This window comes from Nycticebus coucang, chromosome 3 (assembly GCF_027406575.1).
Source record: "Nycticebus coucang isolate mNycCou1 chromosome 3, mNycCou1.pri, whole genome shotgun sequence".
Taxonomy (NCBI): Eukaryota; Metazoa; Chordata; class Mammalia; order Primates; family Lorisidae; genus Nycticebus; species Nycticebus coucang.
In genome coordinates, this window is record NC_069782.1 from 133,527,132 (window position 1) to 133,541,625 (window position 14,494).

Consider the following 14,494-nt stretch of genomic DNA (forward strand, 5'->3'; position numbering starts at 1 on the left):
GTAAATGGAGACCCATAAACCATTTGGTTAGTTATTTTAAATTATTTCTTGAAATGTAAAAGTCAAATATAAGTTATAAGATTGAAGATTAAAAATTCGAATCAAGGGCAGCGCCTGTGGCTCAGTGAGTAGGGCGCCAGCCCCATATGCCGAGGGTGCCGGGTTCAAACCCAGCCCCGGCCAAACTACAACAAAAAAATAGCCGGGCGTTGTGGCGGGCGCCTGTAGTCCCAGCTGCTCGGGAGGCTGAGGCAAGAGAATCGCTGAAGCCCAGGAGTTAGAGGTTGCTGTGAGCCGTGTGACGCCACGGCACTCTACCCGAGGGCGGTACAGTGAGACTCTGTCTCTACAAAAAAAAAAAAAAAAAAATTCAAATCAAAATTGGTTAACTCTAAAATTTTTATTTTAAATTAAAAATATTTAAATTCTGATATTCAATATTCACCCAGTTGTCAAAGTAAAGAATTGGCATCAGGCTCCGTTTACATCTGGACCCACATACACACAATCGTAGGAGTAATAGCATTTGTTCTGTATCACAAAACATGCCTCAGCCTCCTTGTGTAACTATTGCCAATACTACACCGATTCATGAGAACTCCTGGAACCACAAAACGGAATCAAAGAGAAGCAAAAACATAGTCACTTGATTCCGTGCATCTCTCCACCCGCACACTTTGGCACAACAGGCACCTGCCGTGTTTTAAGGGATAATCCATAAAACCAGAAAGGCCGACCCTGGGTCCGGACGCATCCAGATGGGCTTCTCGGCCACATTTTCCCTCTAGGCGCTCAGGCTGCCGTGGCCGGGGCTTCCTTGTTTCAGAGTGGGAAAGAGAGACTGTTGGCGTCGGTCGCGGTCACCGCGGGGCTCCCTGCATACGCGCGTTCGCTTTAAGCACCGGGCAGGGCAGGGTCCCGGGCACAGGGCGCGGCGGAGCTGGTGACCGCCCCAGGCAGGCACTTTTGGCAGGAAGGAAGCCTGGGCCGATCTACTTCCTGAATCGTCCACAAACCGCAGAGCCCACGCTGCGCCACGATGTCCCAGATCTCGGCCAGGAGCCTGGCGAAAGGTGAGGAGGAGGGTGATCGCGGCGACTGCAGCTGTCCGAGAGAGGCTGCTTGGGGAGCCGAGCCGCCCCGGAGGGCCCCAGAGGGGAACGGGCCGCGCTGCGGTGGGACGCGGAGGCGGCGTTATGTTGGGGGCCCCGACCTCTCCCAAGTCCCTAATGGCCTTCGCTTCTTCCCCGCAGGAAGCGCGCCCCCGGGGCCTGTCCCGGAGGGTCTCATCCGCGTCTACAGCATGAGGTTCTGCCCGTTTGCTAAGAGGACGCTACTAGTCCTGAAGGCCAAGGGAATCCGGTGAGGACTCATGCAGGGGGACACTCCTGGGGTCTCAGGGAGGGCTCCCGGAGCTTCCTGTACTGCAAAGGAAGCTATTCTCAGCCTTTTTGGGGGACACACCAAGTGTGGGCCCTCTTCCCAGGGAAAAAAAATGCCACAGACACTAACGGTGTAGAACAGCTTTTAACCAGCCATTTAAAGGATCAGAGAAGCAGAGGCGCCAGTAAAGTTACTGATTTGCCAAATGACTGGCAGCAGCTCTTCTAGGGATAAAGTCTGGATCCCTAGTCCAGTGCCCTTTCGCTTTCGCCCTTCTGTGATTCTCCATTCTTGTCCGGCTTATCCCATAGTGTTTGTTACTAATTCTGAGTATGTCGTCCCTGCCCGAATAGTTAGTTTACCTCAGTACAGACTTCGTCTTTGACCCTTCCAGCACAGCGCTGCATTTACTGTAAATATTTCTGCAGATTGGGTTGTGGATTGAGTCAAAGGGAAATGTGTGGCCAAAAATTCATTCTTTTGCAAAGCCTCAGTTTCAAAACCAGCATAGTTTTTGACCTATGGGTCATCCACAGGACATAGGCAAAAGTCACTTGGGTTTTCTCTGACACCATTGGAACTACGTCCTTTATAGAGATTTTTGGATGTCTTTTGAACATTTATTAGATACCCGTGGTGTGGAAGGCTCTGTGGAAGTTTAAAACTTAGTCCTCTGCCCCCCAACTTTTTTTAGAAACAGGATCTTGCTGTATTGCGCAGGCTAGAGTGCAGTGGTGTGATCATAGCTCATTGCAACATCAAACTCAAGAGATCCTCCTGCCTCAGCCTCCCTAGTAGCTAGGACTATAGGTGTACACCACCATGCCCAGACTCTAAGTTGGGAACACACTGGGCAAATGCAAAGAATAAAAAAAAAAAAAGCCAATGTGCAGAAGAAAACATAAGAGCTTTGTGACATTGGTCTTGGCAATAATTTCATAGATAAGACACCAAAGCACAGGCATCAGAAACAAAAATAAACACATGGGACTGCAACAAAAGAAAAAGCTTATGTACAGCAAAGAAAATAAACAGAGTACAAAGGAATACAGAGTAAAAAGGCAACCTATGGAATGAGAAAATATTTACAAACTGGTAAGGCATTAATCTTCAAAATATATAAGGAACTTCTACAACTTAATAACAAAAAACTTAATCGTTTGATTTTAAAATGGGCTAAGGACTTGAAAAGACATTTCTTCCAAGATGACGTACAAAGGCCAACAGCTATATGAAAAAATACTTACTGTCACTAATCATCAGGAAAATGCAAATCGAAACCACAAGGAGGTATCACCTCCTACCTGTCAGGATAACTGTAATTTTTAAAAAAGACAAGAAGTGATAGCAAGGATGTACAGAAATTGGAACCCTGCATACTGTTGGTGGGTATGTAACATAGCACAGCCACTGTGGAAAGCACTATGCAGATTCTGTTCTTCAAAAAATTAAAAATAACTACTATATGATTCAGCAATCCCACTACTGGGTATATATCCAAAAGAATTGAAATCAGGTTTTCAAAGAGATATTAACATGCCCATGTTCACTGCAACACTTTTCACAATAGCATAAGTCAACATCCACTGACAGATGAATGGATAAAGAAAAGTGGTATATAGAATACTATTTTTATTTCTTTTTCTTCTTTTTTTGAGACAGTGAGTGTTGCCCTTGGTAGAGTGCTGTGGCATTACAGCTCACAGCAACCTCAAACTCTTGGGCTTAAGCGATTCTCTTGCCTCAGCCTCCCAAGTAGCTGGGACTACAGGAGCCTGCCACCACGCCCAGCTATTTTTTGGTTGTAGTTGTCATTGCTGTTTGGCAGGCCTGGGCTGGATTCGAACCTGCCAGCCTATGGTGTATGTGACAGGCACCCTAACCGCTGAGCTATAGGTGCTGAGCCTAGAATACTATTTTAATTCTTTTTTTTTTCAGTTTTTGACCAGGGCTAGGTTTGAACCATGTCCGGTATATGGGGCCAGCACCCTACTCCTTTGAGCCACAGGCGCTGCCTTAGAATACTATTTTAAAAGAAGGAAATTCGGGTGGCACCTGTGGCTCAAAGGGGTAGGGCGCCGGTCCCATATGCCAGAGGTGGTGGGTTCAAACCCAGCCCTGGCCAAAAGAAAAAAGAAAAAAAAAAAACCCACAAAAAAAAAATAAATAAAATAAAATATAAAAAAAAATAAAAATAAAAAAATAAAAGAAGGAAATTCTGCAATATATGACAACACGAATGGACTTTAAAGTTCATCTGCTAGATGAAATAAGCCAAACACAAAGACAAATACTGCATGATTCTGCTTACGGAAACTCTAAAATAGTCAGGCATAAAATCAAAGACCAGAATGGAAGGAATCAAGGCAGAGCTGACTCCTAAACTGGGGGTCTGATCAGCTAAGTAGATGACAGGGTAAGTGAGGATTTATTCCAAAGTACCAAAAAAAGGTTTCCTGTTCTTCATACTCTTCCATGTATCTTTCAGGCATGAAGTCATCAATATCAATCTGAAAAATAAGCCTGAGTGGTTCTTTACAAAGAATCCCTCAGGTCTTGTGCCAGTTCTGGAGAACAGTAAGGGTCAACTGATCTACGAATCTGCCATCACTTGTGAGTACCTGGATGAAGCATACCCAGGGAAGAGGCTGTTACCAGAGGACCCCTATGAGAAAGCTTGCCAGAAGATGGTCTTTGAGTTATTTTCTAAGGTGTGTGTATAAGAAATTTCAGCTTTTGACAAATCTTGTCTTTTTAAAGCTAAATCAGTGTTGTCATTTATGGTTCAGTGATTTGGGAGAGGAAAACAAAACAGGAATATGCTCTTATCAGCTGTGACATGTCCTGCAAGCCCTTTCAGACCACAGCTCCTGTTTGCCTCTCCAAAGTTAATCCCTTTCCACTCTTCTGACACTTTATGTTCCGGCCACACTGAACATTTTCAGAATCGCCAAATTCACCATTTTCAACTCTTGCTGGAAGATTCTTCCCTCTTCTTAATTTGCCTGCTTACCTTCATATCATCTTTCATGTGTCTGCACACACTGCTGCTTTCAGAAGTTTAGGCTGCTTAGTGCTCCAGCTTCTGAGTTCCCATACGGGCTCACTTTTGCCTGACTTCTTTGCCTGTGTATTGCACTGGGGCTGAGAGCTGCTGGAGGGTGATGAGCTGCTTAGTGCTCCAGCTTCTGAGTTCCCATACGGGCTCACTTTTGCCTGACTTCTTTGCCTGTGTATTGCACTGGGGCTGAGAGCTGCTGGAGGGTGATGAGCTGCTTAGTGCTCCAGCTTCTGAGTTCCCATATGGGCTCACTTTTGCCTGACTTCTTTGCCTGTGTATTGCACTGGGGCTGAGAGCTGCTGGAGGGTGAGTGCTGTGTTTTTTTCGCTGGTTAGGTTTGTGACTGGCTTCTGCTACTTTCTGTTGTCTAACTCTGAGAAAGTCACTTAATTAGTCTGCCTCTCTGTGTTCATCATTTGTAAAGTTGTTCCCACCTTGTAAGATAAAAATCAATATAAAACATCTAGAGCAGAATCTGACACATAGTAACTATTCAGTTTTTATCTCTTGTCCTTATACCCACAGTCTAGCCGTTAACATCTGCTGTGTGTTGGCAGAAACTCTCAGCTGAAGGAATAAATGGCATTCCTGCCGAAGACCTATATCTTACTTAGCATCAATGCTATGGATTAGTTTAATTAGTATTAACAAAGAAATGACAAACAGATGTGTGTTTAGATACCAAGAACAGCAGTGTCCAGTTATGTCCCTGCAATATTGTTACCTTGGTGGTGTAGTCAACAGGTAAAAGAGTATCCTATCTTTAAAGAAATGGTTCAAGAAGTACCTAAAAGATGGGAGAGAGTTACAGGGAGACTATATTGTTTTTGAGACTGTAAAGGAAAGTGGATGGGAAAGGAAGAGGGAGTCATTCAGCCTAGTAACAGGAGGGTGAAAGAACAGTGGCTGCTGTCAAAGAAAATGGAAAGATGTTGAATTTTAAAAAAATAGTAACGAGATTCATAGTACTGTCCAGAAAGCAAATGAGTTGTAAAGGCTGGGCACAATGGCTCGTGCCTGTAATCCTAGCATTTGGGAGGCCAAGGTGGGAGGATGAAGTCAAGAGTTCAAGTATAGCCTGAGAAACTTACCAAGACCTCATCTCTACAAAAAAATGGAAGAATTGGCCAGGCATGGTGGCATACACTAGTAATCCTAGCTACTTGAGAGGCTGAGGCAAAAGCACTTGAGCCCAGGAATTTGAGGTTGTAGTGAGCTATGGTCATGTCACTGCTCTCATGCTTGAGCAAAAGAATGAGACCCTGCCCCCCCCCCAATATATATATAAAAAGAAAATGAGCTTTAAAAGTAAAGCTGGAAATGCCCACCATTACTTCCCTGCTTATTTCTAAGAAAGAGGTGGCCTTATAAACCACATGCCCCTAGACCAGAAGTGTGCCCCACTCCTACATCTCGGCCAATCATTTTCTCTCCCAGGAAGTGGAAAGGAGACCCAGAGACTAAGACCATAAAGACAATTCAGCTTTGGAACCTACCATTATAGACTTGAAAAAACAAAGCCATATAAAAAATAAATTTTTAGGAAGGTGGAAATTAAAAGCATTGCAAAAGGCACTGATATGTGGAAAGTAACATGGACCGGACATTTCAGGAAAGGCCGAGAGGAAAGCTAAGGTAGAAGTGTGGATAGAAGGGCTGCCTGCAAACCTTCAACTTCCACGAAGGCAAGGTGTGCAGACACGAATGAGACCTCTTGAGAGTATCCTGCATTTTACAAGTCCTTGTTTAGTTTTGTCATTTTAAGAGCATCTCACTCTGATATCCTGGATAGTGCAATGTCATCATCATAGCTTACTGTAGCCTCCAAGTGCTGCTTTCAAGCAATCCTCTTGTCCTAGCCTTCCAAGTACCCAGGACTACAGGCACATGCCACCAGGCCTGGGCAATTTTTCTATTTTTTGTAGACATAGGGTCTAGCTCTTATTCGGGCTGGTGTTGAACTCCTGACCTCAGATGATCCTCCTGCCTCAGCCTCCAAAAGTGCCAGGATTACAGGTGTGAGCCACTTTGCCAGGCCTACACAAGTGCTTGTTTACTTAACTGGGAGGAGTGTACTTCTGTCTCTTGTAATGGCATGATACTAAAGACTGAAGTATTAAAACACAAACACCACCACCAGCATCAAAGTTTCTGAAGCTACCTCAGCAAGTCTCTAGGTAGTAAGTCTCTTTTGAACAGTCTTGTGGTGCCCTCTTCGGTAGAAATTAGAAAAATTCTCTTCCCTAGCTCTCTTTGCGCCTGGAGCCAAGGCTTGTGACCTACGCTCTTCCTGTCAGACACATACAGTGGAGTTCAACTGAGCAATCAGCAAGATGAGGAAACTGGCTTGGTGTGGTTACGTTTCTGCTGGTGAGAGTGGTGGCAGGGCTCCTGGCTTTCCACAGTAATGGTTACACAAAAACTTCAGAGTAGAATGGCTTCAGTGTCAGTGGCTTTACTAGTTACCTAAGAGTCCACTTTCTGGCAGCAACACAGAGGAGCATCTAGGGCTCAGCTAGCACTGGCAGCAGTGGGCACTTATTAACCAGTTCTCACCATGATTCTGGAATGTTCTATTTAGTTCCAAGCCTATTTCTTCAGCCAATTCTATGAGCTACTTCTTTTAAGAAATTTCTGGCTTCAGCTGGGCATGCTTGCAATCCCAGCGCTTGGGAGGCTGAGGTAGGTGGAGGATTGCCCGAGTTTAAGAACAACCTGAGCAAGAGCAGACCCTGCCTCTAAAAAAATAGCCAGGTGCTGTCGCGGGCACCTGTAGTTCCAGCTACCTGGGAGGCTGAGGCAAGAGAACAGCTGGAACCCAAGAGTTTGAGGTTGCTGTGAGCTAAGATGCCACGGCATTCTACCAATTGTGACCAAGAGAAACTGTCTCCAAAAAAAAAAAAAAAAAAAATTTCTGTCTTTAACACACCAAAGTGGGTTCTATTTGTGATTTATAAAATCTTGACCAACATAGCATCTTAGGCCATAAAACTTTCTAAGATCAGACCACAACCTCAATGAACACAGGGGCTTGGTGCACACTTGATGTTTTTAGAACACACTGATATCAGGACTGTTACCATGTTTGTATGTGATAGGGCCAATGTAGTTAGCCTCAAACTGATAAATGATTCTCTGTCTAGGTGCCACCTTTGATGACAAGCTTTATTAGAAGACAAACTAAGGAAGACAGCTCTGGCCTAAAAGAAGAATTGCGTAAAGAATTCAGCAAGCTAGAGGAGGTAATAAGTTCTACTAGATACTCTCCCTACCCTTCTTTATCTACTCTCTGCTTCAGACTCCCATTTCTCGAGTCATTTTATAGCAATTAGAAGTAATGCCAAATAAAAATTTTAGTTTACAATAGGTTGCTGTTGGGGGCACCCCTATCCCAGTGGTTAGGGCACCAGCCACATCCTCTGGGGCTGGTGGGTTCGAACCCGGCCTGGGCCTACTAAAACACAAACAAACAAACAAACAAAAAACTACAATAGATTGCTCTAAGCTGTCCTGTTTAAGATATAAACAAAAAACCCTAAAAATAACTGTCATAGGCTTGCTTTTAAAATACTTTGTTGCATTGACAATAAGAGAAAATTGTATCCACATTTCCACAATATCCCACCTGTTTCTGTTTTCCCATGCTTATGTGCAGTCTTTGTCCATATATTTTCCCCTCAGATACATCAAATGGTAAATTTCTTCAAGATGTGTCCATATATTAAAAAAAAAATTTAACATAATTATAATCAGAATATAGATGTCACCCTAAATTCTATTTTTACACTTATAATAATATATGAGGGGCTCTTCTACAAATGGGACTTTACCCTGGAAGTGAGAACAATGTAACCTAAAAATTGTACCCTCATATTAATCTGAAAAAATAAAAAAAACTCTATATATGTATATATTACACACACACACACACATAATATAACCACTTTTCACCACAGAGATTTTTGCCATGAACAATACAGACACTTGAGGAAGCCCAAATAGGTTTTCCCTCCTTTTGGGGAGAGCTACCAATGGAGCTTTAGCTAGTCTTCATCTTGGTGTTGAGATATTCCATTCACACTCAGCCTGGTTTTTATTGACAGACATGGTTCCTTTCTTTTATGGAAATGCATGCTAATATTTTGCCAGTAAGTATGAAGTTTACTGTAGGTTTTTTCAGAAGGCCTGTTTTCATTAAGAAAATTATTACTAGTTAGCTAATTTTTAAAAAGTCATTAATGAGTGCTGAATTTTATTGAGTATATTTCCTGCATCTATTAGACATTATCTATTGAAAAGTTCATAGATTTTTTTTTTCCCTTTAATCTGGCTATTGAGGTTTTCCTGGTGTTGAACCATCCTAGCATTACTAGGATAATATCTACATATTCTCAATGGATTTTCATATGTACTCCAGAATTAGTTAATAAAGGGTTTTTGTGTATATGTTCATAAATGAGATTTATGAGGCTCATATTTTTCTGTTCTTTATAATAATGAGGCTTATATTTTTCTGCCTTTTTTTTTTTTGAGACAGAGTCTCACTTTGTCACCCTTGGTAGGGTGCCGTGGTATCAGAGCTCACAGCAACCTCCAACTCTTGGGCTTAAGCGATTCTCTTGCCTCAGTCTCCCAAGTAGCAGGGACTACAGGCGCCCACCACAACGCCTGGCTACTTTTTGTTGTTGTTGCAATTCTCATTGCTGTTTTAGCTGGCCAGGGCCGGGTTCAAACCCGCCACCCTCGGTATATGGGTGGCGGGTTTGAACCCGCACCCTACCCACTGAGCCACAGGCGCTGCCCTAATTATCTGTTCTTATAATACTGATATTTGGTTTGAGGATCAAGGATAATCTAATGTCATAAAATGCGTTACCTATTTTTCTAATCTCTGCAACCATTTTAAGGACTGTCTTTTTGTACATTTGAACCTAATGTCTTTTATAGGGGTAGAGTTTTCATTACCAGCTCAATTTCTTTCTTTCTTTTTTTTTTTTTTTTTTTGGCCGGGGCTGGGTTTGAACCCGCCACCTCCGGCATATGGGACTGGCGCCCTACTCCTTGAGCCACAGGCACCACCCCCAGCTCAATTTCTTTAATGGTAATTTGTTTTAAGTTTTAAAATTTCTTCTTGAATCAATTTTGGTAATTTGTAATATTCTGCTGGATAGGGTGGAAGCTAGAAAGATACAATTCATATTCTTCAGATGATTACATTTTGGTAGTACACAGAAGACAGTCACATAGCTATAAACAGTCAGCATACAAGGCATATCATATGAGTCCTGAAGAAAATTATGGAGTTTGTAAAGGCCAAATTGGTTTGTCTTTGCTTTAATTAACCAGATAATATTCTCACCTTCCCCTCTGGAAAAACCCTAATACCAATTAACCTTCTTAAACTTTGTGCTTTGTGTTTGTGCTTGGTTTTCAAATAATTGCCATTTGTTTAAGAGTTAATCCAGTTATTTGCACTATATTTTAAGTACATATGTTCTTCAAATTACAATGAAGCTATGTCCCAAAAAACCCATCATAAGTTGAACATATGTAAGTCAAAAATGCATTTAATACACCCACTGAGTATCAGTTTAGCTTAGCCTACCTTGTATGTGCTCAGAACATTTCCACTAGCCTAGAGTTGGGCAAAATCATTTACTACAACACTTATTTTATAATAAAGCATTGAATATTCATGTAATTTATTGAATATCTGTATTCAAGAAATGCTTGCAACACAATACACTGAAGAGTATTGGTTGTTACCCTTGGGATCTCATGGCTGATTGAAAGCTCTGGCTCGCTGCCACTGCCCAGTACCATGAGAATAAGTATGCTGTATATTGCTAGCCTGGGAAAAGATCAAAATTCAAAGTGTGGTTTCTACTGAATTCATGTTACTTTTGCACTACCATAAAGTCAAAAAAGTCTTAAGTTGAACCGTTGTAAGTCAGGACCCTCTATATATCTTTATTTAAAAAAAAAAAAAGAGTGCAACTTGATTAATTTTCATAAGTGAACACAGCCATGGAACCAGCACCCATATTAAGAAACAGAGTATTAGTTTGGGCTTTCTTTGTACTTTAGAAAAGTAGAATCATATAACATGCACTTTTTTTTTTTTGCAGTTTTTGGCCAGGGCTGGGTTTGAACCTGCCACCTCTGGCATATGGGGCTGGCACCCTACTCCTTTGAGCCACAGGCGCCGCCAGCATGCACTCTTCTGGGTCTGGCTTCTTTTATTGAATATTAGGTTTGTGAGGTTCCTCTATGCTAAGTGTAGTTTCTTCCTAATCTTTGTATAGTATTCCAAAGTACAAATTTATCCAGTCTACTCCTGACAAAGAGTAAACATTTCCCTGTTTGGGTTATTATAAATAGTGCTGCAGTGAACGTTCACATACATATCTTTTGATGAACATGTTAAATTTCTAAGTATAATTGCTGGGTATAATAGGGTCTGGATACTGTTTAAACCTAATTGTACAAATTTATACTTGTTCTAGCAATGTGGTTCCATACCCTTGCTAACTTGAGTCTTGTTTAGTTTAGCCATTTCAGTAAATGTATAGTGGTATTGCATTTGGGTTTTAATTTGCATCTCCCTGAAGACTAATGCAGTTGAACACCTTTTCAAATGATTATTAGCCACTTGGACATCTTCTTTTGTGAAATTCAAGTCTTGAATTTGTGAAATTTGTGAAATTCAAGCTTATGTTTCTAACGGGTTGTTTTCCTCTTTCTTGTAATCACGATATCTCCCCGCCCCATAAGTATTGTTTGTTTTCCTTTTTCTTATTGATTCCCAGCAGTTATTTCTATATTCTGCATACCAGTCCTTTGTATTACAAAGACCTTGTATTCTGCAGATTGTTTTAGTTTTTCTCCATTTTCCAGTTTATTTTGCTTCATCCCAGACCAACAGATTCTAAAGCTGTTTAAGCTTTTTGGTTAAACAGACAAAAACCCAACTTGGATATGTCAGAGTAAAAGCTGCTGCTCTCTCGTGCTGTACTGAATTTGTGTTCATCATTTCTGATAATGAGTCTTACTAGATATACAAAGTACTCTTATGCTGTTTAATGTTTAGGTTCTGACTAATAAGAAGACAAAATTCTTTGGTGGCAATTCTCTATCTATGATTGATTACCTCATGTGGCCCTGGTTTGAACGACTGGAAGGAAGCGGGTTAAACGAGTAAGACATTTCAATGTTTGTGTATAATTTAGGAGGACTGTTGATTTTCCTAAACAAAAGTTAAAATATTTAATACAACTGGTCTGAGTGAAAAACACCAAACAGGAGGAGAGTCTTGGACTATCCAGAGCATGTTACATATGCCTACACCATATCTAGGGTGTAGGGGATTCCTGTGACATGCTTCAAAATTTACTACTTCTGGCTCAGCGCCTGTAGCTCATATACACCTGAGCTGGTGGGTTCGAATCCAGCCAGGGCCTGCCAAACAACAACTGCAACCAAAAAATAGCTGGGCATTGTGGCAGGTGCCTGTAGTCCTAGCTACTTGGGAGGCTGAGGCAAGAGAATCGCTTAAGCCAGGAGTTTGAGGTTGCTGTGAGCTGTTACGCCATGGCACTCTACCCAGGGCGACAGCTTGAGGCTCTGTCTTAAAAAAAAAAAAAAAAATTACTACTTCTTTCCTGGTTGAAAATCCTTAAGGATGGAAGTTTTTATAAGGATGTTGTTGTAGGAGTCTATGACTAATGTTACCTCCCATTTACCAGTAAGGTTCCACATTATTTTCCAAACTTCATGTTTTGAGTTTGGCAGCCAAACTCCCACTTCTTAGAGCATTCAGATTACTTTTAGTCACAAACTGACCACAGAATAATTAAATAATTAACATAATATGTTTTTAATTGTCCATGTTCTCATTTCAAAAAATTATAAGTCTCTTGGTTTGGATAAGTTCTCACATTAACTGAGCAATCATCACTTCAATTTAGTCTCTGGTTTCTTTTCTGTAAAAAAAGACCTTCACAATATCTTTCAAAAGCTAGTATTGTATGATTATGTGCATTTTAAGGAAATATTTTTAAAAAAATACTTTTGAGGAAATACATTAAAAGTTTAGAGGAAAACAAAATGAAACTGCATAGTGATCATGATATATGGGAGACTGATGCCATTCCAGTTAAGCTAGCTCACACCTTTCATCCTTTCCTTCTCCCACAGGTGCATAGATAGTACTTCAAAACTTAGGCTCTGGATGGCAGCCATGAAGGAAGATCCCACAGCATCAGCCCTCTTCATTGATGTGAAGAGCTATCAAGGTTTCATAGATCTCTACTTACAGAATAGCACTGAGGCCTGTGACTATGGACTCTGAAGGAGGCAGGAGTTAGCAATAAAGCTATGACTGACATATTGCTTCACTAATATGAGTAATAACATTCTTTTATTTTACCAAGTGCTCTCACATCTCATTGGATCATTTTCTCTGACTCATTTGATATCATGACCTAACTGTGGATCTTCTCAAGTCTCCCTACAGAAATGTAAATGTATTTCCTACCTCAGGATGCTCAAATGGCTCTGAGGGTTTCTGTCATGGTATACACTGAAAACCTCCAAATTATCATTTCTAGTGAAAGCTGGACTAGCTTTCTAACTGCTCATAGGAAATTTCTATTTGGATACCTTGTTATCATTTCAAGAGATGCCCTTTCAAGCTTCTTGTCTTCTGGTTTCTTGAGTTGAGAAACTTGGAATTCCTCATCCTTTCCTTCCTATCAACTTAATTTCACTCCCTCTCTTATTCCTATTCCAACCACTGAAGACCAGACCTACATTACTTAAAGCTATGTGACTGGGTGGCCTTCTCTTTGGTTTCCCAGACTCCAATCTCTAACCCTTTCAAATCCTTCCTACCAAATCCCATGTGTTGGGCACATGGCCGGTGTTCCGTATATGTAATTTACACAATATGTAGATCATGTCAGTCAATTCAGTACCGGAGGCTGGATACGTAATAAGTACCGTATTATGCCATCTTCCATACATCATGTAGCCGACTGGGTTTCTCACTATTTTTTATCACATCACCTCCAAGAGAAGGTAGGGTAGGATGGAGAGCATCAAGTTAACTGATACTGGCAGAAAGATCTGGAGAACCCACTCAGCACACTACTCTTGCCATCAGAATTAGGGGGCCGTTGGTCCGCCCCAACAGTCTGATTCCCTCTACTTACTGTCAAGTTTGCCCGTGAGGAAAACCTCTGAATGAGGTTCTTAAACCTAAGAGCGCTTAACAATCGACAACTGCTCACGGCTGCATTTCCGAGTCAGCAAGTGTGGGGTGGCCCCGAAGTCTCTATTTGAGCCTCCAGCCCTGCGGTGATGCAGGCGACACGGGGGCGGCACCCCCAGGTCCGCCCGCTGACTTCACAAAGGGCTGCTGCCGCCCACTTTCGGCGGCCGCCCCGCCTCGGCTTCTGGCGGACAGCTTCTGCCGCCGTCCGCCTGCCCTGACCGCTCTGACCTGGTGGCTCCCGGCGGATTTCCAATAGGCCGTGGCATCTGGTGCTGGAGTTCCACGACCTAAGCTACCAGTCTTCCTCTGCCGCCAGCCACTAGCAAAAGCAGAGACGACCCCCGCCAACTCCGGTATCCAGGAGCCTGTAACGGGGCCACCTATTGGCTCAGCTCCGCGCGCTGGGCGGCACTTCCAAAAGCTTTGAGGATTGGCTGAAGCTTCGGGCACCGCGGCCAGTTGGCGGGTAGGATCCCGGGCGGAGGGGAGCGCCCCGCCTCTCGGCTGCGGCGGCTGCCGCTCCGGGTAGGATGTTGTCTGTCCTGCGCGGTGAGGTCCCTGGAGCGCGTGTTTCTTTTCGCCCCCATCGGGTGGGTCGGGCTGGCCTGCGAATTAAACAGGCAAGAGGTGTTTGAGGTCAATTCTGAAACTTGAAATTTTCACGAATTTTGGGTCACCCGATAAGATTGCCAACTTTAAATGTTGCCTAACTCTTTCAGACGTTTGCCAGGATTCCATCAAAGAATTTCACAGATACAAACAAAAAAGCACAAGGG

The 14,494-nt window shown here is 42.5% G+C and overlaps 2 protein-coding genes across 8 annotated transcripts in view; both read left to right on the forward strand.

Moving 5' to 3' along the window:
• The first annotated feature begins 916 nt into the window (after positions 1-916).
• GSTO1 (glutathione S-transferase omega 1) lies at positions 917-12,849 on the forward strand. Its single transcript, XM_053583179.1, has 6 exons — positions 917-1,073; positions 1,254-1,362; positions 3,872-4,094; positions 7,588-7,686; positions 11,535-11,641; positions 12,641-12,849. The coding sequence occupies exons 1-6, from the start codon at positions 1,040-1,042 to the stop codon at positions 12,792-12,794; spliced, it is 726 nt and encodes a 241-aa protein (XP_053439154.1). The 5' UTR covers positions 917-1,039; the 3' UTR covers positions 12,795-12,849.
• Positions 12,850-12,937: 88 nt separating this feature from the next.
• LOC128580807 (glutathione S-transferase omega-2) overlaps positions 12,938-14,494 on the forward strand; it is a 28,118-nt gene continuing 26,561 nt past the window's right edge. For all 7 annotated transcript variants that reach the window (XM_053583174.1, XM_053583173.1, XM_053583172.1 and 4 more), the window contains exon 1: positions 12,938-14,354. The gene's annotated coding sequence lies outside the window, so the exon portion shown is untranslated. The remainder of the gene's footprint in view (positions 14,355-14,494) is intronic.